Source organism: Palaemon carinicauda, chromosome 37 (assembly GCF_036898095.1).
Source record: "Palaemon carinicauda isolate YSFRI2023 chromosome 37, ASM3689809v2, whole genome shotgun sequence".
NCBI lineage: Eukaryota > Metazoa > Arthropoda > Malacostraca > Decapoda > Palaemonidae > Palaemon > Palaemon carinicauda.
The window spans coordinates 26401444-26427975 of record NC_090761.1 but is presented as its reverse complement, the minus strand read 5'-3'; the positions used below and the strand labels follow the sequence as shown (position 1 = coordinate 26427975).

Sequence of the window (26532 nt, the reverse complement as noted above, 5' to 3'; positions counted from 1 at the left end):
TAAGAGTGGACCTTCTACGTCAACCTCACGTAGACAGGTTGCACCCAAACCTCCACGCTCTTCGGCTGACTGCCTTCAGACTGTCGAAAGATTCGCTAGAGCTAGAGGCTTTTCGAAGGAGGCAGCCAGTGCGATTGCCAGAGCAAGGAGGGTATCCACTCGTAGAGTCTACCAATCCAAGTGGGAAGTCTTCCGGAGCTGGTGTAGAGCCAATGCAGTTTCCTCTACCAATACCTCTGTGACCCAAATAGCTGACTTCCTATTACATCTTAGGAATGAGAGATCCCTTTCAGCTCCTACGATTAAAGGGTACAGGAGTATGTTGGCTTCAGTTCTCCGCCACAGAGGTTTGGACCTTTCTTCCAACAAGGACCTTCAAGACATCCTTAAGTCTTTTGAGACTTCCAAAGAACGTCGTCTACCCACTCCAGGCTGGAATCTAGACGTAGTCTTAAGGTTCCTTATGTCACCTAGGTTCGAACCTCTCCAGTCAGCTTCCTTCAAGGACCTTACCCTCAAGACTCTTTTTCTCGTCTGCCTTGCAACAGCTAAAAGAGTCAGTGAGGTTCATGCCTTCAGCAAGAACATTGGGTTCACATCCGAATCTGCAACATGTTCTTTACAGCTCGGATTCTTAGCTAAGAATGAACTTCCTTCACGTCCTTGGCCTAGATCGTTTGAAATACCTAGCCTCTCCAACATGGTAGGTAACGAGCTAGAAAGAGTTCTTTGCCCTGTCAGAGCTCTGAAATATTATCTTAATAGGTCAAAACCTATTCGAGGACAGTCAGAAGCCTTATGGTGTGCAATCAAGAAACCTTCGAGGCCCATGTCCAAAAACGGGGTTTCGTATTATATAAGGCTTCTGATTAGAGAAGCCCATTCTCACTTAAAGGAGGAAGACCTTGCTTTGCTGAAGGTAAGGACCCACGAAGTGAGAGCCGTAGCTACTTCGATGGCCTTTAATAAAAACCGTTCTCTGCAGAGCATAATGGATGCAACCTATTGGAGGAGCAAGTCAGTGTTTGCATCATTTTATCTTAAAGATGTCCAGTCTCTTTACGAGAACTGCTACACCCTGGGACCATTCGTAGCAGCGAGTGCAGTAGTAGGTGAGGGCTCAGCCACTACATTCCCTTAATCCCATAACCTTTTTTAACCTTTCTCTTGAATGCTTTTATTGTTGTTTTTATGGTTGTTACGGTAGGCTAAGAAGCCTTCCGCATCCTTTTGATTTGGCGGGTGGTCAATTCATTCTTGAGAAGCGCCTGGGTTAGAGGTTGTGTAGAGGTCCTTTAGTAGGGGTTGCAGCCCTATATACTTTAGCACCTTAGAGTTGATTCAGCCTCCTAAGAGGAACGCTGCGCTCAGTAAGGAAGACGAACTTAAAAAAAAAAAAAAAGGCAGAGTAACGGTTCAAGTCGACTTCCTTACCAGGTACTTATTATTTCATTGTTATTTTGAGATAACTGATTATATGAAATACGGGATACTTAGCTATCCTTTAATCTTGTACACTGGTTTTCACCCACCCCCCTGGGTGTGAATCAGCTACATGATTATCGGGTAAGTTTAATATTGAAAAATGTTATTTTTATTAGTAAAATAAATTTTTGAATATACTTACCCGATAATCATGATTTAATTGACCCTCCCTTCCTCCCCATAGAGAACCAGTGGACCGAGGAAAAATTGAGGAGGTGTCAACAAGAAGTACTATAGTACCTGGCCACAGGTGGCGCTGGTGAGTACACCCCCTTCTAGTATTGTGATAGCTGGCGTATCCCTCCCGTAGAATTCTGTCGGGCAACGGAGTTGACAGCTACATGATTATCGGGTAAGTATATTCAAAAATTTATTTTACTAATAAAAATAACATTTTTATGAGAAACTTCAGGCATTTTCCAAAAGAATGAGACCAACCTGACCTCTCTAGGACAAAAATTAAGCCTTTTAGAGCAATTTAAAAAAATTATATAGCAAAATGTGCTCGAAATTTAACCTTATGGTGGGGGTAAAAGGGTTAATCATAGAGTAATGAAACTTGCAGTGATTAACTGTTATGTAAAAAGTTGGACAAGATCAAATTTTGGAATGTCAAGGTCGAGGTCAAAGGTCAAGGTTACGGTCAAGCAAAACATCCAATTCACATAATCAGTCATAAGTTTGGTCATTGTTGTCACAGAGACTTCAAACTTGGTTCATACATGAGTGTATGAAAATCCACGAAAATCCACACTAATTAATACTGTACATGTTGAAGTCAAAGGTCAAGGTCAAAGTCGAGTAAAAGGTCAAGAAATATCTTCCGCAGCGGAGGTCTGCACTCTTCTGAGTGCTCCTCTAGTTTCTCCTTGTTTTTGACATGATTACCATATTACATTTAGTTTTCATACAACAAATACTTGCTGTGGACAAGTTTCCTTGAAAGCCTCCATACTGTTTAACTCTGCTTTTCCAATTAACCAATAATAACCTAAAATACGGAAATTTGCCATATTTGGGAATATGTTATGTAGATTTAGCCACTGCCCCATCTTAAGTGGGGACCCTTTAAGCACTTTGTGAGTGTCATACTGTTTGGTTGTGATCATATGGATCATCCTTTACCAAACTGTATTGGCTCTAGTTATTCGTTCTTGAAAGCAGTAGCAAAGTTTAATGGCAATTACAGTGGTGCCCAAAGTGTAATTAACAGAACCTTTGATTTCCCAAACAGAAGATAAGGCTTTTTTTTTTTTTTTGTAGAGCTTGTGACCTGGGAAGAATAAAAACTTTATATATATATATATATATATATATATATATATATATATATATATATATATATATATATACTGTATATATATTTATATTTATATATTTATTCATATATATATACATATATACATATATATATATATATATATATATATATATATATATATATATATATATATATATATATACAGTATATATATATATATATATATATATATATATATATATATATATATATATATATATACACACACATGTATTGTAGATACATATGCATATATATATATATATATATATATATATATATATATATAATTAATTGATTTTTATTCAAGCACGATATTGTGTTGATTTTCATCCATATTGACTCATTAGGGGCAATTCGAATTAAATGATATCAATTGTCTCACCTGGTGAGCCGGGATGTCAGGATAAAAACGCTGATAAGAGACTGATGTCTCACCAGGTAAATTCTTAATTGCTGTTAGTAGTTAAGTTCCAACTTCTTTTGAGCCTCTGGTGGCATGGTTGGGAGCGCCTGGGCCTTTCATTTGAAGGGGCTAGGGTTCGATCCCATAATGAGGTAGAAATTTATTTTTATTTGACTATTTGAGCACGATATTGTGTAAATTTTATCCATATACTGTATATATATATATATATATATATATATATATATATATATATATATATATATATATATATATATATATATATATATATAGAGACACACACACACACACACACTTCGACATCTACCGCAAGTTATAGCTTCGCTATGATTGCACACCTGGAGACTCCCCAGCACCTCCTCTCTTAGAGAGGTTTTTCGCAACAAGTCGCAAAGATGTTGTCTGGATATCTGAGGAATTCCTCATCATCAGTCTACCAGGCAAAGTACAACGTCTTCTGTGGTTGGTGTCATGGGAAATTGTATCTTTTGCTCGCAGCCTCTTCCCATCTAACTATGTATACTAAGAAGGGCCAAAGTTCACTCGGTACCACTATCAGCCTGCTTCATTCCAGACTAGAGGAATGTGCTCGCCGAAAATCTGTGCACAGCATCTCAGATAAGGTGTACCGAATGATCTTTGGATCACCTGTTAGCCGACAAAGTCCCGACTTTACGGGGTTCTCCAACTATGGATCGGTTGCAACGCCCCTGAACCTCAGGCTTCCGCTGCTCCCCAGTTCTAGACGCCAAGGCTCTCTGGCAAGAAGCATGCCAACAACGGTGGGTACAACAACGACGTTTACATCTTTTCCCTGTTTTTGTCTGAAGAGAAATGGCCTCAACATCGGTTAGCCTCTCAAGGGCTCTCATAGCTCTGCTATGGCATTACGCAGAATGGTTTCCAAACCTTCTGCAGCTCCAGATAGAGCCTCCAACAGAACCCTCTCCACATCACAGACAACCACACTTTGACATCTACCACAAGCTAATAGCTTTGCTATGATTTTACGCCTGGAGACTACCCAGTACAATACCTCCTCTCTCACCGAGGTTTTTCGCAATAAGTTGCGAAGAGGTTGTCTAGATATCTGAGGAATTCCTCAGCATCAGTCTACAGGGGAAAGTATAATGTCTTCTGTGGTTGGTGTCGTGGGAAAGCGTATCTCTCCATTCATTACTTCTATTCCAGCAATAGCGGAATTTGAGTACTGTATTTGGAGGAGGAAAAGACCCCCATTTCCAGTTTCGGCAGGTAAAGACGATCACTCACCCTTGAGCCTCGCCTTCAAACTGAAAGGAAGGGACATCTCCGCATCGCTAGATATTTCCTATCTCATGCGGACTTACAAAATTGCCTTTCCCCTGTCGGAATTGAGACCTCCCTCTCTGAACATGGTTCAAGTTCTCCGGTCTCTTAAGGAGAACTCCCTACATTCCATTTGATAAATTTTCAACTGGTCTAGAAAACAGTGTTCTTACACACTTTGACAGCAGCCAAACTGGTCAAGAAACTTCATGGTCTCTCTTGACATAGCCCATTCAATGAGAAGGGTGAAAGGCAACGTTCAGTTTCGTCCCTGAGTTTGTTGCCAAGACAGTCTCCAGAGGTGACAGATCCTAGGTCGGACCCCTTCCAGACTACAAGTCTCCACTCGGTATGTGACAATCAAGATAATGTTACTGTACCTGGGGTTAGGTTTGAGGCTCTACCTCAAGAGAGGGGCAACAGTCCACCCAGGTACCCTCTCTTGTCGTCAGCACTGGGAGAAATAAGAGGAGGATCACCAAAACATCATTTCTGCTTGATTCACAAAGTCATTAATTACGCTCTGAATCCAGATCCTCCTCCAACACGTCGACCCACGATGTCAGGGGCTTAGCTATGCCCCTCGCCCTTCAAAGCAGATTACTCTGTGACAGGTTCTACAAGCAAGGGTTTGAATGCTACAGGTGACTTTCACAACCTTTTTCCTGCAAGACGTGACCCACAGGAACTAGATACGATCCCTATTGGTCCTGTGGTGGCTGCACAACACCTGGTTGTATACCTCAAGCTCCTTATTGGACAAGTAGCAGAAGGTTGAGGGCATTGTTACCCAGCTTTAGCTTCATGAATGAAAAGAAATGACTGGCTCTTTTTCTTTTCTTCATCCTCCCCTCTTATGGGGAAAGCAGCAGCCTGGGTTCTCTGCACAAGCTGACCTCAACCACTGCGGGTAAACCATGTTCTCTTGTGTACCTAGTATTGTGTCAATACTGTTGCGTCCACATACCCTAGCGAGGTGGTATTGGAAAAGTCTTGGTCCAACACTTTTTCCTACAAAGTCTTGGAATAACCTTCACCTTGATAGTCCCACTGCTTATCTCAACACACAGCTTGCGTAGGCCGCAGACCTTGCATAGCAGGGTTTAGCGAGGGGTAGGGACTCCTTATATTTGGTACAAACATATTCAATACAAGGAACCCTTGGGTAAAGCCAAAAGCTAGATTGGCAGGGACATCCACCCCCGTAATGGGTGAGTCACCCCTATTAAATAGCATATGTTTGTATTCCAGTTACGGAACAAATGACAAGTTTGTAGATAATTTGTATTTTTCCTAACAGTACAAACCTTTACCTATTTATACAAACTTACAAGTCAACCCTATCCCCCTTGAAGTCTTACCTCCAAGCGAAGTGAGCTTAATCACAAGTGTGTGAGTGGGAGTGGTAGCAAGCTACCCCTCCCTACCCTCCGCAAACTAGCGGGATGGGTAGTTAACCCTCGCTAAAATTTTAATGGCTCGTCCTTTCAGCTTCACCGAAAGTAATACCCCTAATAAATAGCTAAAGGTTTGGATCGTTAGGTAAAATACAAAGTTTCTAAGAGTTTGTCATATTCATATTTTGTATAATGTTTCTGTTACAGAATGTCATCTGTTTGGAATACTGCTGAAAACCTTTTACTGGGTCCCCCTGGAATTGGATCTCCAAGTACAAGAAATAATACCCATCCTCCAACATCTCACACAGTATGTTTGTTATTGTTTTCTATTTATTTTACTCTCTACTCTACTGGGTATAACTTATTTAATATCAATATTGAAATTCTCTTTCCAATTTGTTGACATTTTTATTTAAGAAATTGTTTTTATTCTCTTTTTCTGCTATCTTTTTTTGTGGTCCCAAGTTACATAAAGAAAGATGATAACTGAAGTGAAGTAAGTAATTATGACAAAGATAATCTAATTTTAAAAGTAGTTTGTATTTGTTTCTACATGTATACAAACCTTTTGTTATTTAAAATTGGAGATGGCTTCAGCACAGGATGGAATATCTGTTGAATTGTTAAGGTACATAAAGTTGTTGGTTAATAATAGGTGGTGTGAGGGGGAAGCCTCACCCATCTGCCTATCACAGACTAGCCACTTTTGACAACCACCTGTGATTCGTTTTTCATATTTTTATAGATCTGTATGTGGGTTGTGCCTGCAGGCCTTCTTCATACAGAAAACAATGTTTGCTGATGTGCTAGGTACCCTGGTAAGCAAGGTAAGAAGTCTGGCAGTTTTATGAGCCAGCCTGTCATGAATCCCCATATAAAATAGTATACTGTACTTTGATCTTTTTGTAAGACATGCTTGTTCACAATCATTACCTGTAACAAATCATGCTGTGGCTTTGTTGCAGTGGTGTGATCTCACTAGGAAGAAGAAAAAACTAAATATCATGTGCGTTCCTTATGGCTCTTATCTCCCTGCTACTGCTACGGAAACTCCTTGGTCTTGATCCTCAGAGAGTGTTGGTGGTGGTTCAAAAGTTTTGTCTCTACCTTGATGCAAGGTTCAAGATGTGTTAATGTATCTCTTTCTTCTTGTTCTTCTTCTTCTTCTTCTTCTTCTTTGTCTGGAAGGGAGGGAAGTTAATGTATCTCTTTCTCCCATCTGATAATAAAAGCAGCACATCCTTAAGATTTTCCTGTGTCTATGCAGTTCAGTGATGATGAGTTTGACCTGATGACATAATGGCCCTCTTTAGGCATTGCAGGATCACCATCTGAACGAAAGTTGATGGAGTTTTGCCCACGACCAAGTACCCCTGTACTCTGTGCCAGTGACCCCAATGCCTGTGACTCCAATGCCTACGGCACCCATGCCTGTGATATATTTACCTGTGAAACCCATGTCTTTAACCCTAGCACATGTGATTTCCCTTGTGTAACCAGTGTCAGTACCTGTTATCCCTCTGCTAACATCACTGATTATATCCCGTGTTCCCCAGTGTTGCCGATCATGTTGAAGAGGCTTGTACAACTTCTTCCAGCGTGGGAGCTTCTTGCTGATGGTCACTATGACCTTAACTCAAGAAGTCTGGCAGAAGAAGAAATGAGCTCTCCTGTCTTCCTCTTCTTCCAGCTCTTGTTCCTGATCCTCCTCTTTCCCTTCCCTTTTGGTGCTTCTCCTTTGTAATAGAAGAAAATGAAGAAGTCAATGTCTACAAAAAAGGTCAATTGCAAGAAGTCCTGTAGGTCTACGAGGCAGTATTTCTTCTCAGTCAAGAGCATGAGTTAGTTCTCACCCGGTAGGTGACCCTTTGCAAGTCAGTGGTCTGGATTGTGAATTTATTGTGTCTCCTGGTACAGATACACTGAATTCACATGGAAGGTCTCTCGTAAGACTGGACATGTGTTCTGTTAGTTAAGTGATTATAGAACTTGAACATCCTCCCTCACCTTTCCTTCCTGGAAGGTGAAAGTCTGTTTCTGTCTGTTTGCCTTCTCATGGTACTTTGGTCCCCCAGAAAGAGATGTTGGCATTGCTTAATCACGTACATGGAGCCTGACTGGGCTAGAGTTTGCTTCATCACCATTGTGGTCTGAGACTGTTCATGGCTTGGTCCATCATTGGCCTATCAAGAGTAGGCCTACCTACCCGGTTCCATTCTGGGATTGGACTGATCATACATGCTGGGGATATGTTCTGACTGGTGTACCAAGCCCTCTTTTTTTTCGAAGGACATGCTGGCTCGTGGATCTCTTGTTTTGAAGGGAGTGGACCTCGGTTCAATACCGGTGGAGGCAGTGTACCCACAGTCAGAGTTATTCTTTGTGGAAATGCACTCATTTGGGAATGCAACAAACTAAGTGAAGCTACTACAACACCTGCACCAGGATGGTCCTCATTCATTCCTTGGTGCTTGAGGGTCACTTAAGGGTCAAGGCTTTCCTTGGAGCTTCCGTCGTTGAAATATTCAGATATACAGTTTTGTAGGTTTGCTCATGTCCAACCATTGTAGTACGATCCTGCCTCTCAATCCCAAATGACAGAGGATGTTCTATGGTCCAGAGTGCAGGGCCTCATCAGCTCTCCTGGTTGAGAAGTCATTGTGTGCACTAATGATGGAAATCCCACTTGAGGGACTCATAGCAGAAGGCACATCCCTCTCATCCTCTTGAGTGGGTGGTCTTGGAGTGACCCATTTTGCACGTATAACAGACGTATCTATCAATCATAGAATCAGTGGAAAAGTTTTGTAGGCTCGTGCTGCCTGGCAAGAAGGCAGTAACCTTCGGCCCACAGTCAGCCAACCGGTGGGCCAACTGGATGCTAAAGAGATGATATTTAGTGGCACTTTTTCTCTAGAAGTTGGATTGGAGGCAACACTTGCACTTGGAAACGTGTATCCACATTACTCATTATGAGGAGTGACGTTGAGGCTGCTCTGGGTAAGTGAAGAACTACCATGCTGGATTCTCTAATTTACCAGGCTTTATCTTTTATAGGCTCCTACTCTTCAAAGGTGAACTCTGCCAAGCCTTCAGGGACAGCCCCATCATTGTGATCTGAGGTGAAGAAATCTCAGGCCTTCGAATCAAATTGGCTGCTTCATCCTCCAGAAAAGGACCAGATTCAGTGCTGCCAATTCAAGGCAAGGGGAATAGGGTAGGAGGAGGACGAAGATGATTTTGATAGTGATAAGTTGCTGATTCCATGGGGCTGAGGCTAGTGGTGGTTATGAAGCTCTTGCGGGATTTCAGTCTTTTTCTAACCACCTGGTGATCATAGAGCTGGTGCCTTTCATCATTCTCCGGTTTATACATTTGGGACTTTGGATGGGCATATGTGTCCAGATAAAACTGCAGATATGTGACAGGTTTTTGGCAGACCTGTCTCTAATCTCATTATCCTTGTTCCTGTTGTATTCATCACCTCGCTTTTTGTTGCATCACAGCAGTGACAATAGTAACCTAAAGATGTTGCACCTTGGACATCGTTGATGTTCTTTGGCGGGAGAAGGTATTTTGGCTACTACCAGGATTCATAAGATTGCTCTTTCCAACTCCTGCTTCATCTGTGGAGTCGCAGGACATGATACCTGGTTAATTCCTAATCTCATAGAGGTGTATAATGGATAATCACCTTCTCATCATCTAATTTAATGTGTTATTTAACTTATTGAATACTGGGTAGTTTCAATAAGCAAACCAAATTTTCTTGATGAAATTATTTCAATACTTACCAAGATTTTGTTGGATCCCACTTATCTACCCTCTTATAAATGGGGTGAAAATCAAAGACCAGAGTCTTAAACATGGTACATATGGATGGTTTTCCTATACTCTACTAGGGGTAGCTATTGAAATCCACTATATAACTTTTTAATTTATATGTCAATCGAACCTGTATCTTGATATGTGTATCTTTACTGAATACAGGGTAAATATTAAAAAAATTAATTTTATTATGAAAGTTTGTTTCTAATTCAGATACATATGTAATACACAATAAAATAGTTATAAAATTTTTATTTGATTTACTAACATTGCAATAGAAGTTTAAGAAAATTTTTAATTCATTATATTTAGATACATACATACATACATATACCAAAGGCACTTCCCCCAATTTTGGGGGGTAGCCGACAACAACAAGAAACAAAACAAAAAGGGGACCTCTACTCTCTACGTTCCTCCAGCCTAACCAGGGACTCAGCCGAGTTCAGCTGGTACTGCTAGGGTGCCACAGCCCAACCTCCCACATTTCCACCACAGATGAAGCTTCATACTGCTGAGTCCCCTACTGCTGCTACCTCCGCGGTCATCTAAGGCACCGGAGGAAGCAGCAGGGCCTAACGGAACTGCGTCACAATCGCTCGCCATTCATTCCTATTTCTAGCACGCTCTCTTGCCTCTCTCACATCTATCCTCCTATCACCCAGAGCTTTCTTCACACCATCCATCCACCCAAACCTTGGCCTTCCTCTTGTACTTCTCCCATCAACTCTTGCATTCATCACCTTCTTTAGCAGACAGCCATTTTCCATTCTCTCAACATGGCCAAACCACCTCAACACATTCATATCCACTCTAGCCGCTAACTCATTTCTTACACCCGTTCTCACCCTCACCACTTCGTTCCTAACCCTATCTACTCGAGATACACCAGCCATACTCCTCAGACACTTCATCTCAAACACATTCAATTTCTGTCTCTCCATCACTTTCATTCCCCACAACTCCGATCCATACATCACAGTTGGTACAATCACTTTCTCATATAGAACTCTCTTTACATTCATGCCCAATCCTCTATTTTTTACTACTCCCTTAACTGCCCCCAACACTTTGCAACCTTCATTCACTCTCTGACGTACATCTGCTTCCACTCCACCATTTGCTGCAACAACAGACCCCAAGTACTTAAACTGATCCACCTCCTCAAGTAACTCTCCATTCAACATGACATTCAACCTTGCACCACCTTCCCTTCTCGTACATCTCATAACCTTACTCTTACCCACATTAACTCTCAACTTCCTTCTCTCGCACACCCTTCCAAATTCTGTCACTAGTCGGTCAAGCTTCTCTTCTGTGTCTGCTACCAGTACAGTATCATCCGCAAACAACAACTGATTTACCTCCCATTCATGGTCATTCTCGCCTACCAGTTTTAATCCTCGTCCAAGCACTCGAGCATTCACCTCTCTCACCACTCCATCAACATACAAGTTAAACAACCACGGCGACATCACACATCCCTGTCTCAGCCCCACTCTCACCGGAAACCAATCGCTCACCTCATTTCCTATTCTAACACATGCTTTACTACCTGTGTAGAAACTTTTCACTGCTTGCAACAACCTTCCACCAACTCCATATAACCTCATCACATTCCACATTGCTTCCCTATCAACTCTATCATATGCTTTCTCCAGATCCATAAACGCAACATACACCTCCTTACCTTTTGCTAAATATTTCTCGCATATCTGCCTAACTGTAAAAATCTGATTCATACAACCCCTTCCTCTTCTAAAACCACCCTGTACTTCCAAGATTGCATTCTCTGTTTTATCCTTAATCCTATTAATCAGTATTCTACCATACACTTTTCCAACTACACTCAACAAACTAATACCTCTTGAATTACAACACTCATGCACATCTCCCTTACCCTTATATAGTGGTACAATACATGCACAGACCCAATCTACTGGTACCATTGACAACACAAAACACACATTAAACAATCTCACCAACCATTCAAGTACAGTCACACCCCCTTCCTTCAACATCTCGGCTTTCACACCATCCATACCCGATGCTTTTCCTACTCTTGTTTCATCTAGTGCTCTCCTCACTTCCTCTATTGTAATCTCTCTCTCATTCTCATCTCCCATCACTGGCACCTTAACACCTGGAACCGCAATTATATCTGCCTCCCTATCATCCTCAACATTCAGCAAACTTTCAAAACATTGAATTTAAAAAGGCATCATGTCTATTGCTAATAAACCATGCTTTGCATTAGATTTTAAATCGAATTTCTACTTCAGGTGGAGATAGTTGAAGGGAATGAAGAAATGTTGGTTTCTTCTGCATCATTAGCAACCCCTACTACAGCATCGAGTACACCTGGCAGTGGTTCTCCAGCACCAACTCCACCTGGTGAGTTGTACTATTGTACCTCATGAATTCACTCATGTTTGTTTTGCGTTTACTTTTGTCTTAAAATTTTGGTGGAAACTGGTTTTTCAAGTTGGGGAACCTCTTTCCCCGCATCTCTAGTAAATCAAAGTAATTAGCTATTTAATTCAATGCAGTTCTTACATGGATGTATACTGTCACCCTAAACCTTTTTTAATTGCTGATAGACCTCTCAGCTCCCAAGTAATAGCTGTTAAAACAAGTACTGTGCTAGAGAAAAGATAAGTCTCAGACTATTATTTGACTGATCTTTGCTTTACTGAAAAAGGGTCATCACTAACACCATTAAAATTTACGCTTCTACCAGAAATGGTTTGATACGGTAGTCCAGGATATTACTTTGCTGTCACTGAGTGATAGGTAAGTTTACCTTAAGTACTGTTTGTTCTGACACCAAATACAAACCTTTCAGCTTTTCACTATGGAGATATATTCCAGCGACAGATGAAACTAGCCATAAAATGTTTAGTGAGGTGTTTCTATCCTCCACTAGTTAGCAGGGACTAGACCAACCACCCCGCTCACACACCCAGTAGCCAATACAAGCCACTTTTTATTTTGGCTTGGAAGAAAACGGATGTTGTCAGTTCTTTCCTGCATAACATGGTTTAGCAACTAATAATAATTAACCAACTGGCTTGAAATTTTAAGAACTTTCCCTTTTCTCTTGTGTGAAAGAGTGAATGCATTCCTTTTAGAATGCGGATTTGCCCAGGCAGGGAAGGGTGCCGATGCGACAACTTTATGTCTGTGCTGGAGACTGATCCTCATGTACTTTGTCCTATGTGCAGAGGACACACCAGACTTCCTCCGCATGGGAGTCTCTCTGCTGACGCAATACATCAGAAGTGGCGTGCTGTTGGCAACCAGGCTCTCCTTGTAAGGTACACCTCCTTGAGGTTCTTCGGTGAGGGACACGAAATGAGGGTGAGGCTACCTTACCTAAAGGTTCTCTTGATCCTTTCCCCCTTCCCCCCGTAACTTCGACGGTTGTATATACGCGCCTTTCGGTAGGATATTCTTGGCAGAACTGGGAGGATCTATGCATTCTCGCTTCCCTGTTATGAGTGTGTATGTGCATATACTGATAAGCATAGGTGCTCTTTGGTTAATGAACCATTGGCATGAGCCAGATGCACGATCACCTGCAGAATCTTCCTCAGCTGTTAGATCTCACCCTTCTTAATGTACACATTCACCTCTGAGTGCTCAGGCCCCAAACCAAGATGTTTCACCTAGGGTTAAGTGCTTTTCTAGAAACACACTTTCCACAGGGCATTCACACCAGTCATGTCAGTAGAAAGATTAAGAGGGCAACCATCAATATTTTCTGCCTCAGAGGCTTCAAACATGGAAGCCACAGTAATGGTTAGCCTCCAAGCAACCTCCTGACTGGACCACTGGTCTTCGACAGTGGCTTACTTCAATGCCTCTCAGAATCTGTCATATCCTGAGAGCAAAAAGAAATTTACCTACCTGGTGTTATCGGGATTGAAGACAAGTCTCTATCTTAGCTCACCAGTCTACAAACTAATGGAACAACTACGTGTCAAAGAGGAGGGATGCCGTGTTGGCAAAGTTTGCCGGACAAATATGGTAAAGAGAAGCTCTAGGGCTAGGAAAAGCTCCAACCAAAAACAGTCATCAATATGCTCAGTTTCCTTCACAGTGTGGTTATTAAAAACTAATAGCACTATCCCTCCATCCAAGGCAATGCAGTAGTCAGCAATACAAGTCAATGTTAAGACTTTTTTGTCAGTAGAGTATAAGCAATTTGAGTCCTGGTTAAATATTGAAATAATGAACTTTGTACTAAAAGTTAGGTTTTCTTTCAGTTTATATGTATGATATGAATAGGTTAAGATTAGTAGGCTTTGATTAATTGAAATTTTTTTGTCTGTATGAAAATCCTTTATATTGGAATTACAGTACAGTATTTGTATCTGTTACTGATGAGAGCATTTGATTAAGGATTAGTCAACTAAAGGCCTTATGTTTTGGAATGATGCTTCAATTATTTTATGTGATTGTTATGCAATATTTACTTCATTGATGTGCAATTAATGCAAAAACACCCCCTACAGGAACTGCCAGAATGATTGTCGATAAAGGTCGCGGACGTGGCATCAGTCTTCCACCTGCAATAGCAGAAAGACTTGCTCGTCATAGAGCTCAAGAGCAACAAATTTACAAGAAGAAGGTCAAGCATTTGAAAAGAATTATAAAAGAATTAGTATATGTAAGTTTTTATGTGTTACTGAAAAGTATAGATATTTTGCTTTAGTTATGCTTCAGTTATGGAGCGTTGAAGCCAATATTTGAGATGTCTATAAGTAGTATAAATATTGAGTTATCATGTCATGCTAGTGCTATTACTTCAGAGAGCCCTAGAGCCCCTTGTTCACAACATCACAGATATCATTGGCAGCTTGGCAATCATACCTTGTAAATGTATGTGTTATCTCATATAAATTACCCTTAATATGATCTTAAATCTTCTTTTCATATATTTCAGTTATATTAATTTTATAATTCATTTCCATGGATCTTACCTGAGATTCATATGCTATTCCTTCTAGGATGGAAAATATTTGACACTTTCCCTAGAAATACACAAATTTTTTCTGTAATCAGTATCATTGCCTTTTGTTCCCTGTGGTAAATTTAACCGGTGTAAGTCTGTGGCCATAAAATCATGCAAGAAGTGGCTTCACCTTGCCCTGAATGCCGTAATCATTGCCTTAATAATCAAGAATTTCAACATGATACTGATGTATTTTCCTCAGTTTAAGGAATTATTTGGTTGGTTTTCAGTCTCTTTCTTCCTTGGATTCTCAAGACTTTGTTAAAGGGATTTTTTTATAAGGTTTAATGATTTACCCTTATTTTGAGTTAATCCTCATATGAAATTCTCTTTTTCTGGGACATGAATTTGCCTTTTTCAATGGTTTACCACTAGTCATCACTTAGCTCCTCTATGAGAGAATGCTTTAAACGAAGTCTTTTGACTTCAACACAGAGTGTTGTTCCCGTGTTGAAGCCTTGTGACTGGCAAGAGAGTTCTCGGACTGGGGAATAATTTTTTCCTCAGTTTGACTTGAAATTTCTCTCATACTTTTTCTATTGCTTATTATTACTTCATAGGTTATCAAGTGTCTCTGAACTATCTTCCCTTAAACTGTCTAGATTTATGGGAATGAATACTATTTAAGGTTTAAAGGCCGCTCATGAATGGCAAAGGACAGTGACATTGTCCTAGAGACTGATTAGTGCCTAAGCCCCCTCTCCATCCAAGCTAGGATCAAGGAGGGCTAGGCAATGACTGCTGATGACTCAGCAGATAGACCTATTGGCTCCCCCAAACCCCCCTTCCTTAGCTCTAAAGGATGGTGAGACTGCAGCGACCTAAGGAACTAATGAATCTGAGCGGGACTCGAACGTCAGTCTGGCAACCTGCAGTTGTGTGAGCTGTAGTGGTCTTACCAACTACCCGATAATGTTTGGATCAAATAAGAGTCAATATTCCCATATTGGCACATAAAACTATCTCTGTAAAGAATTAGCCCTTGGATTTAAGGAGTGGCCTGGTTTTTTTTTTAAATAGGATTCGGCATTCTGTCTGGTTTGATTGCCACTGTGATTAAAGTAGTGATAATTGTATTCTTGAAATGTTCTTAGTCCCATCAAGCAGATTTGGCTTGCACTTAAGCCACTCTGATAATATTGGTACCATCTCATAGTGTTAGGGTAGAAAGTGAATGTTGTGGGGACAGCTTTCGTATTTGACTTTGGTGGAGGAATTAATTCCATGAAAGGCTAGTGGGGTCTCCTATTTTTATTTTTTTATTTTCTATTGTTATGTCCCCACCAAAAAAAAGAAAAGAATGAATAAAATTTTTAAGGTTGCAGTACAGTGCTCATGAATCAAATTGAATCAAATGGTGAAGCCCAGGCACTTAGTGACCTCTGCTAATTCGAATAAAGAAAATTCTGTTGATGATATGAGCAATAAAATGGATCACTTTGTCCACACTTCTATATTCAGTGTTATTACATTGGAACTTTTTGTTCCCTCTTCCGTAAGATCCCAAGGGTCTTTTGCATTGGGGTAAAAAAGAAGGTAGGAAAGTTAAATATTGTGTAAATTTTTCCCTCAATATGAATTATGAAATATTGTACAATATTTTAATACCTTCGTGAAAATTGAAAGGATGAAGTTAAAACTTTCAAAAGACCAAGAAGGCTAAAATTACCTTCATAAAATTTAATAATAAAGAAGTCCCTGGCCTGCCTAGCCATTTAAAGTTTTATAACATCCAAAATTTTTCAATATCAAACTTACCCGATGATCATATAGCTGCATCCCTGCTGCCCCGACAGAAAAAAATCTACGGGAGGAATACGCCAGCGATCGCTATACAGGTGGGGGTGTATATCAACAGCGCCATCTGTCAAGTAGGTACTCAAGTACTCGATGTCAACAACGAACCAATTTTCCCTCTGTCGTGCCACAGGCAAGACCTACTGAATACGCCGTCCCTAACTGGATTTGTTTTCACAACGATTTGGTGAAGTACACTATTCCAGTTTTGAGCTTTCGCTATGCAGGGGGTTTTATCTTCATTTCAAAACTTGAACTCGTTTTGGATAGCTTTTAATTATGGTGACGAAGAGAGTATGGACTCTCCTTCACTTTTAAATGGCCGACCCTTCCCTTAGACGGAAGTGTTGGTGACGAAGAGAGTATGGACTCTCTTTCACTTTTAAATGGCCGACCCTTCCCTTAGACGGAAGTGTGTTTAGGTTTTTGGTAATTTTGCTTAACGAGTTATAGATCTATTTATTTTATATCTCTCCGCCTTTATAGGCCTCTTTGATTAACTTTCCATTTATTATAAACTTATAAAAATTAATTTTTATGTTTGTTTATATGCGACCTTTCCTAATAGTAGGCGGTCCTTACTTGGAACCGTAGTTAATTAACATTGAGCCCGTCATATCGTATTTTCCTTTTAAGAATTTTAATGTTTTTGAAAGAATTTCTTTGATAGTCTCGTACTGTTTTCAAAGATGAACTAACGTTTAGTTTAATCTCCGCAGTTGTTGACGTTCAGAACGTTCAACATGCGCTCTATCGTTACGATAGAGAGAGAGTATTTCACGGTTTCACGTTGCAGTAAGAGTAAACCGATTCTAGCGTTTCGTTCATTCTTTCTTAGCTTAAATGGTTTTAATTCTAATAAAGGAACTTTTTGGGAAACCTTTCAGTTTTTTCCTTTAGCAAATAATATGTTTTAACGATATATAATTGGGCTCTTCTCTCAGGTTCTAAGTCTAGAGAGAAGAGAGAGAGAGATAGAGACGGAGGGAGAGAGAGGAGAATAAACGTTTCGTTCAAGCGGGTAACATTGTTCTCGTTTTTCACTCTTCTCCCTAGTCGCTGTAGGGGAAGAAGGTAAAACGTTTCTAGAGTTTTATTCTTGTTCCCAGGCTTTATGCGGTGAGAGATTTTAAACGTAGTTTATTTGATCTAGTGTTTAGTCTCTTTTCCAGCCACTGAATTCTTTATCTTTCATTATGTTTTTTCTGTTGCTTTGTAAAACTGTTTTCGCAATTACTACCTTTTAATGAAGGATAGTATTGCGTGTTTCAGGTACAAATCACTTAAAGTTTCGATTTCAGTGAAATAAGTGCAAACAGAAAATCAAAAGTGATAAAGTGATATGCGCAAAGTGTTACAGTGTTGCGTTCGAGGTTCGTCTGTTCGTGCCAGTTGTTCACCTAGTCCGATACCTCTTACAAGCTCCCAAGCCCAGGGGAGAAGTAATGTCGAAGGACTTTTGGGTTCCACAGGCCTTGATCGATGAACAGACGTTTTCCCTCGGTGGTTTCGGGTGTATCTACACACGTTGCCGACGTGATCGCCCCACCCACATAAAGACGAGAGAGCCCATTTATTCCTCGTCTGCGGAAGAGGTTTCTCGCAGAAACCATGGACCAAATCTTGCAGCTTTAAGTGCAAGTCGGTCCCTTCCGCGCAAGTCCAACGGCCTAGGTGTAGCCACTGGGTCAGTTCGGACTCGCTCCAGTCATCCGACGACTGCACACCTCCCAAGAGAGGCAAGGTGGTACCGCAACAGGCAGTAACTCCGTCTGTTGCCGCACCAGCTGTTTTAGACCCTCAGTCACAACGGACAGTAGCTCCGTTTGTTGCCGTCTTTTATAGACCCTAGTGGTCCATGCTGCAGACTATACAGTCTCAGCTTGCTCCTTCATGCAGGAGTATCGTGCTGAGAAGGTTGACAATGCACCTGTTAATCTACAACCTGCCACGGTTGTGCGCTCAGCAGATACTGCGGCTGCCTGCTCCCACACTCCACCTGTGAGAGCTCCACCTCCGATGCGCAGTCGACCCTGCCAGACGCATGTTCATGCTGCACCCTCCGTTGACATGCGTGAGCTACCGCATCAGCAGTGGGAAGGTGCTGTAGAGCTGCCGTGTTTTGACACAATGCGGCATGCTCCGCAACCCATGCGGCATGCTCCGCATCCCATACGGCATGCTCCGCAACCCACGGCAGTCCCTCCCACGCACCAGCTCTCCGCTTTTGTTGTTGCTAGCTCCCACACTCCGACTACGGAGAAGGTTGACGATGCACCCGTGGGCCTACAGCCTACCACGGTTGTGCGCCCGGCATGGCTGCCTGCTCCCACACTCTTGTTGTGAGAGCTCCTCCACCCATGCACAGTCAACCCTGCCAAATGTATGATGACTCCCACAGACACACGGAGCACTCCGTTGCCGTGCGTGAGCTACCACAAGCTGCCGTGTTTTGACACGGTGTGTCAGCCTCCGCAACCCACTGTGGTTACCGCCACTCGCCCGCAGCAGACTAGTCAGTCAGGAGTTGAGGCTTCCCCACACAACTTTGGTTGTTGCCAACTCACAGACTGTCAAACAGTTACATGACGTTGCCTTCTGGTCTGCTACTAATACACCAGTGCTGTATGTCCTCACGCTCCTGTTGTGGTTGACAGTTCAGTTTTTGACAGTTCACAGACTGTCAAGCAGTTTCATAACGTTGCCTTCTGGTCTGCTGCTTATGCACCAGTGAAACCCTCACTGAGATAACCTAGCTTTTCTCGGACATGGTTCCTGTAGATGAGAAAGTGCTGTTCTCCCTCCTTCTGATACTCCCTTGAGGACTCTGTCATTTGGAGAGGAGCCTTAAGCTGCTTAGCCTCCTATGGACTTTAATTAAAGCATAACATGCTTCCAGGGAGGGTAAATGGTTCCGCTTCAGTCGCTACCCCGTCTGTTGCCACACCTGCTCCCATAGACCTTGGGCTTTGTTGCAAGACATGCAGTCCAAGCTTAGTCCTTGATAGAGGATTTTTTACGGAGAAGAACCTTCTTGCCAACAACCTTCCTACCGGTTGGTTGTACGCCCTGTTGACGCTGAGATTTCCTACTCACGTCCGCCAGTTGAGATGATTCCTCCTCCGGTGCGACCCAGTGTGGGTTGCCAGTCGCACGTTAACATTAAGCGACTCTCGGAGGTGGTTGTGGACATTCAGTGTGTCACTAGGAAGACGTTCAACAACCAGCAGAGGTGACTTGTTGTGACGCAGTGCGGCAACCTCAGCAACCCGATAGGGGTTGTCTGCACAACCCAGACAGTCTAGACAGTTTCGGGTTGTCGCTGTACTTCCTCGCTTCCCCATGGTTGACAGTTCACAGACTTTGCAGCAGTACCATGATCTTGTGTCCGGCTCCGTCACGCATCCACCAGTGCGACCGGATTCAGCGAGTCAGACGTTGCCCACTCCGTTGCCGTTTCCTCATCAGTTTCGGATGAGGAACCCTCTGATGAGGACATGGCTGAACAAGACGATCAACCCCCAACCCTGCTATCCATCCAGAAGATGCTGAAGAAGGAACGCGGCCCTGTCAGGCTGTGGATGAGTCTGGTTAAGACACTGTCATCCGTGGTTCTTTGGTGTCACTTGGAAGACTACACCTCCGTCCTTTTCGGTTTCATCTTGCTCTTCACTGGAAAAGGACAAGACGCTAGAAGCGGTCTAGATCCCGGTTTCCGGAAGATAAGTCTGGTCTGACTGGATGAAAGGACTTTATCAACCTTTGATAGGGTTTTCCCCTGACTGTTCAGACTCCCAACCACGTTCTCTTCTCAGACACATCGGACGTAGGCTGGGGTGCGACCTTAGGCGGTAGGGAATGCTCGGGATTATGGAACTCGAGTCAAAGACAATGCATTTCAACTGCAAGAAGCTTCTGGCAGTACGTCTGACCTGGAAAAGCTTCAGGTCTCTCCTTCAAGGCAAAGTAGTGGAGGTGAACACGGTCAACTCCCTGCTTTGATGTACATCTCCTAGCAAGGAGGGACCTACTCTCTGACATGGTACGAGTTCGCAAGTGACCTCCTCTCCTGTTCAACAGGTCTAGACTTTTCAATAGTAACAGTTTCTTCCAAGGCAATTTGAATGTCTTAGCAGATTGCCTCAGTAGGAAGGGACAATAATTCCAACATATTGGACCCTCCACTAGGATGTATGCAAGAGACTTTGGGTCTCCTGGGGCCAGCCAACCATAGATCTCTTCGCAACCTCGATGTCCAAGAGGCTCTCAATACTTTGCTCACCTATCCCGGACCCAGCAGTAGTTCTTTTAGATGCCTTTCTACTTGATTGGTCTCATCTAGATCTATATGCATTCCCTCCGTTCTAGATTGTCAACAAGGTACTGCAGAAGTTCGCCTCTCACGAAGGGACAAGTGGACGCTAATTGCTCCCCTCTGGCCCGCGAGAGAATAACTTACCGAGGTACTTCGATGGCTAGTAGACGTTCCCAGAACTCTTCCCCAAAGGGTGGACCTGCTACGTCTGCCACGCGTAAAGAAGGTACTCCAAGGCCTCCACGCTCTTCGTCTCACTGCCTTCAGAGTATCGAAATACTCTCGAGAACTAGAGGTTTTTCGAAGGAGGCAACCAGAGCGATTGCTAGAGCAAGGAGAACATCCACCCCTAGAGTCTACCAATCGAAGTGGGAAATCTTTCGAAACTGGTGCAAGTCAGTATCCATATCCTCGACCAGTACCTCTGTAACTCAAATAGCTGACTTCCTCTTATATCTGAGGAAAGAGCGATCTCTTTCAGCTCCCACTCAAGGGTTACAGAAGCATGTTGGCATCAGTCTTCCGTCACAGAGGCTTAGATCTTTCCAACAATAAAGATCTACAGGACCTCCTTAAGTCTTTTGAGACCTCGAAGGAGCGTCGTTTGGTTACACCTGGTTGGAATTTAGACGTGGCTCTAAGATTCCTTATGTTAGACAGGTTTGAACCACTTCAATCAGCCTCCCTGAAAGATCTCACCTTTAAGACTCTTTTCCTGATATGCTTAACCACAGCTAAAAGAGTCAGTGAGATTCATGCCTTCAGCAAGAACATCGGATTCTCATCCGAAACGGCTACATGTTCTTCATCTTGGTTTTCTAGCCAAACACGAGCTGCCTTCTCGGCCTTGACCAATATCGTTCGATATTCCAAACTTTTCGTATGGTTGGAAATGAACTAAAAAGAGTATTATGTCCTGTAAGAGTTCTTAAGTTCTATTTTAAAACCTTTACGAGGCCCGTCTGAAGCTTTATGGTGTTCAGTTAAGAATTCATCTTTGCCTATGTCAGAGAATTCTTTATCCTATTTTTATCAAACTGTTAATACGAGAGGCTCATTTCCTTCTGAATGAGGAAGACCAAGCTTGGCTGAAGGTAAGGACACACGAAGTTAGAGCTGTCACAACTTCCGTGGCCTTTAAACAAAATAGATCTCTGCAAAATATATTCGACGCAACCTATTGGAAAAGCAAATCAGTGTTCGCGTCTTTTATCTTAAGAATGTCCAGTCTCTTTACGAGAACTGCTACACTCTGGGACCATTCGTAGCAACGAGTGCAGTAGTGGTGGGGGCTCCACCACTACAATTCCCTAATTCCAGAACCTTTTTAATCTTTCTCTTGAAATATTTTTGGGTTGTCCGGAAGGCTAAGAAGCCTTTCGCATCCTACTTGATTTGGCGGGTGGTCAAAATCATTTCTTGAGAAGCGCCTAGATTAAAGGTTTTGATGAGGACCTTTAGTATGGGTTGCAACCCTTCATACTTCAGCTCCTAGGAGTCGCTCAGCATCCTATGAGGATCGCGAGGCTCAGTAAGGAAGACGTACTTAAAAAGGCAGAGTAATTGTTCAAGTCGTCTTTCTTACCAGGTACTTATTTATTTTATGCTTGTTATTTTGAATAACTGCTAAAATAAAATACGGAATACTTAGCTCATAATGTCAACTTGTTATGCTGGTCTCTACCCACCCCCCTGGGTGTGAATCAGCTATATGATCATCGGGTAAGTTTGATATTGAAAAATGTTATTTTCCTTAGTAAAATAAATTTTTGAATATACTTACCCGATGATCATAAATTAAAGGACCCACCCTTCCTCCCCAATAGAGAACCAGTGGGACAGAGGAGAAAATTGGTTCGTTGTTGACATCGAGTACTTGAGTACCTACTTGACAGATGGCGCTGTTGATATACACCCCCACCTGTATAGCGATCGCTGGCGTATTCCTCCCGTAGATTTTTTTCTGTCGGGGCAGCAGGGATGCAGCTATATGATCATCGGGTAAGTATATTCAAAAATTTATTTTACTAAGGAAAATAACATATTACAAACTTTAAATTTGACTTTGTGTCCCTAGGACACTGATCTTCAAGCGATGAAAAAAAAGAGGCTCCAAGAATCATAGCGGAACCCGTCTGGCATATTGCTTCCTACAAAGAAGGGCATAACAATATGATTAAGGACTATGAATGTCTGGAAAAAAGTTGGTACCATTCTTCAAAGAAATTTAAAAATATATGGTCATGGTTTGCTATGAAACACAAGCAGTGCTGGTTACTAAATTTGAATCTTCCCCATCTAATGATATTAAAAAGGTATCTCCACACCTGCCTTTTAAGCAAGCCAAAGGATTTATTGCAGAGTCCTGTATGAGTTCTCAGAAGAGAACATATTGCAGAGGTGTCCTCCCAATGTTTCCAAAGTTAAAAAGCTAGAAGGAACCAATAAAGCAACCTTGATAGTATTTACCTCACCTTATATGCTAGGCTATATAAATTTCATAACTTAAAGATTTCTGTTAAAAATATTACATCCTTGACTTATCCAATGTTATAAATACTATGATTTTGGCCACAGTTATACCACATAAATGGGATAGGAGTCAACAGTGTCAGGTTAACTGTAGGAAAGGTTTTCAGTACGGTTTCAGTTTCTGCTTTGTCCTTGAAGGAGTTGGTAAAAGAAGCTTTAGACAGTGTCAGAGATAGGTTATCACTAGCCAGTCCTGAAAATGTCATTGGAGGCACAATGACCTCTTCAGGTTGTGGGGTAACCTCGATATCTGAGGCTGCCTCAGAAATGCTAGGAGCAAGCTTCTTAGCACTCACACCATCTTTCAATGTAGCCCCGTCTTCTATAACAAAGGCCTGATGTTTAACCTCCTGTGGTACTCCTCTGTACCAGTGTACTTCTTGTCCTTTGACTTCTTGTTCTTCTTGTTCTCAACTACTTGAGAAGAAGCACTTTACTCACCACTGCTTTGAATCTCCATGCTACTGGTTGAACCAGAGCAGGACAACGGGGTCTGGGTAGCCCTAACAGTTACTACCCTCCACTTGAAAGGAGTTGGGACTGCAGTGGGTTCCCTGCTTAGGACTGCTGGGGGTATACCTGGGAGTTGTTTACTGCCCACTGAGCAACGGTGCAAACACAGGTTCAGACATCTCTTGCACTCATTAGAAATGTGCCCTGGTTTCTAGCACCAAGTGCAGTACCTCCTCTGGAGCTAAGGAGACATGTCCAGTGTGAACGATGGTGGTAGGAATCACTGTCAGGATCTTCATCGCTGGACGACTCCTGCATTGCTGGCTATACCTGTGGGTCTGGTCTGGTCTCTACCTTGGCCTTGGATCTCTGCTTTGAGTGGCCCCTGTCTTGACCACATCCAAATAAGCAGTAGCTGCAAGAACCACTTCCTCTCTTACGCGCTGAGTCTGCACTGGAGTCTGCCAATCACTTGACCTGCTCTGATCACTGGGAGTGCAAGACCATTAACATTGGGCCAAGTCGGTGAATTGGAGGGAGCACTGGTTGTTATGCTTGGCGTGACTCCAGTAGCAACAGGACGTGATGGCTCACTAGTCTCCTGTGTGTTGTCAACTGGAGCTTCAAAGACTTAATTTCAGCAATTAAATCACCCCTCAAGTGATTTAGGCTCTCGATATTCCACTTAAGGTTTCTCTTGGCCTTAGGACCCTTGGCAGATGATGATGCCATGTCGCCTAATGGTTTGTACCTTCCTGGGTCAGCACCAATTATCGGTATGTTAAGGCCAGCAGTCTGCAGCCAGGTCTAGCATGCAGACTTACTGTTGAGTTAAGGCCCCTGATCCCGACTAACCCACAGTTAACTAATTGACCCAAAGAGCAATATACAAATGTGCGCCGGCCCAAGGAGCAATATACAAATGTGCCCCCCACCTGGTCTGTTTCTGAGGAAGGGGACCCAACAAGTAATGGAACCTAATGTGAATTTTTTCAGTTTTGGGACATTGAATTACAGTGTCAGATCATTAACTTAAAAAATGATTAAGGCTTATGGTGAGATATGAAGATAAAATAAAAAAAGACTATAAACAAGTTCTTTATTATGTAAAGTAAATAATGAAAAAACTACTATCCCTATAAACTTCCAGAAGTCATTGACAAAAATGAAAAAAATTACCCAGAAGTCATTGACAAAAATAAAAAAAATTACAAGCTTGAAAATAATCACATAGTTAAATAAAAGAAAAATTAGAATGCCATTAAACACCGATGAAGACCAAATTTGTTATACAGTACATCAACACATTTTATAAATCACTAATGCTTTTGCAAAAAGAGCACCTGGGATCAACATATACTCAGTCTCAGTGGTGTGTACCTCTACATTAGTTCTACAATTAGAACAGATATTAGACACTACCTTAGTTCTGGATCTGGAAGATGTAAAGCAGCCCCCACACATGTTATTGTAATATGAAGAAAGGAATATTCTACATTTGCTTCTTACATGAGCACAAGGTTGCTCTGTATCTCTTAAAGAATGGTGTCATATAAGGGATTACAGACTGGACAACAACTTTTCCTCAAGTGTCACACAACACACATACACATGTCATGACACCAATCAGGCATCAGCCAGTTGCATGCATACTCAGATACACGTCACAGTATAGTTACTTGAACTTTACCAACAAGTAGTATTTGAGTTTAGTCTTTTGCTAACTTGTGCTAGACCTTCAATTCTTTTTGGTGGAAGAGGCTCAGAGTACTTTGTAGATGATCTAGTTTTAAATTACAATGCCTCAAAAGTAGCAATATGACATTTTATGGTTCCTTATTCCTCTCTTCAATGCATATCAACTGTGGTTCCTGGTTCTTGTTCCATATTGATTGTGTTCAAAACATGAAACATGTAGAAGGAATATTTCTCTGGTCGGAGCAACTATAGCACAGATCGTGGATTTCCTCGTCTTCCTTCACCTCTCAGTCCTGCCTCTCGTCATTAAGCATGGTCATTCGACTGAAGAGCATAGACCTCTTCGCTTTTTGGGAGTTGTCTATGCTTGTGAGGAGCTTCTAACAGTTTTGCCCACCCCAGGATCTCAGGCTGTGGGAGTGGAACGTGACACATACTCAAGGCTCCCATGCATCTTTCTGCTAACTTTAGCTTTGGTGGAGATAGTAGGTGAGTTGTATGGCTTCTCTTATTCAGTCTCCCATGCCAAGGGGTGAAAGTAGATCTTCAATTTTGTGCCAGACTTTGTGTCTTATTGAAAATGTCTCTGCCTGGCATTCTACTGGTGTTTTTGAGCTCTCCTCAAACTCTATAGTTTCTTGTAGTGTCTGGAACCTCACCAGCTCAGCAACCATTGCTTGGCCCTCCCTGGTTCTAGCTTGGGTACTGATCATATGTATTTATGGTCAGTCACTAGGACATTGTCCTGCTAGTTAAGACAATGTCATTGCCCCTTGCCTCTGCCATTGATAAGCGGCCTTTAAACCTTTAAACCCAATGGTACAGGATCCCAGGTTTGAGTTCTTCTCCATCGCTCTCTTTGGGAGGCATCAGATGGTGATTAATAGATGTTCTTGTGTCCCATGAGGATTCTGCTGTGCGATCTGAAAAGGATTCGACTCTATAGGCTTGATTGACAGAGACTTTTTGTTA

The 26532-nt window shown here is 42.1% G+C and overlaps 1 protein-coding gene across 3 annotated transcripts in view; it reads left to right on the top strand.

The window, feature by feature from the left end:
* Window positions 1-26532, top strand: part of LOC137629522 (transforming growth factor beta regulator 1) — a 67254-nt gene that overhangs the window by 21894 nt on the left and 18828 nt on the right. For all 3 annotated transcript variants that reach the window (XM_068360908.1, XM_068360907.1, XM_068360909.1), the window contains 3 exons: window positions 6125-6227; window positions 12031-12142; window positions 14266-14420. In XM_068360908.1, coding sequence (XP_068217009.1) covers window positions 6126-6227; window positions 12031-12142; window positions 14266-14420 — 369 coding nt within the window. In that variant the 5' untranslated portion in view covers window position 6125. The remainder of the gene's footprint in view (window positions 1-6124; window positions 6228-12030; window positions 12143-14265; window positions 14421-26532) is intronic.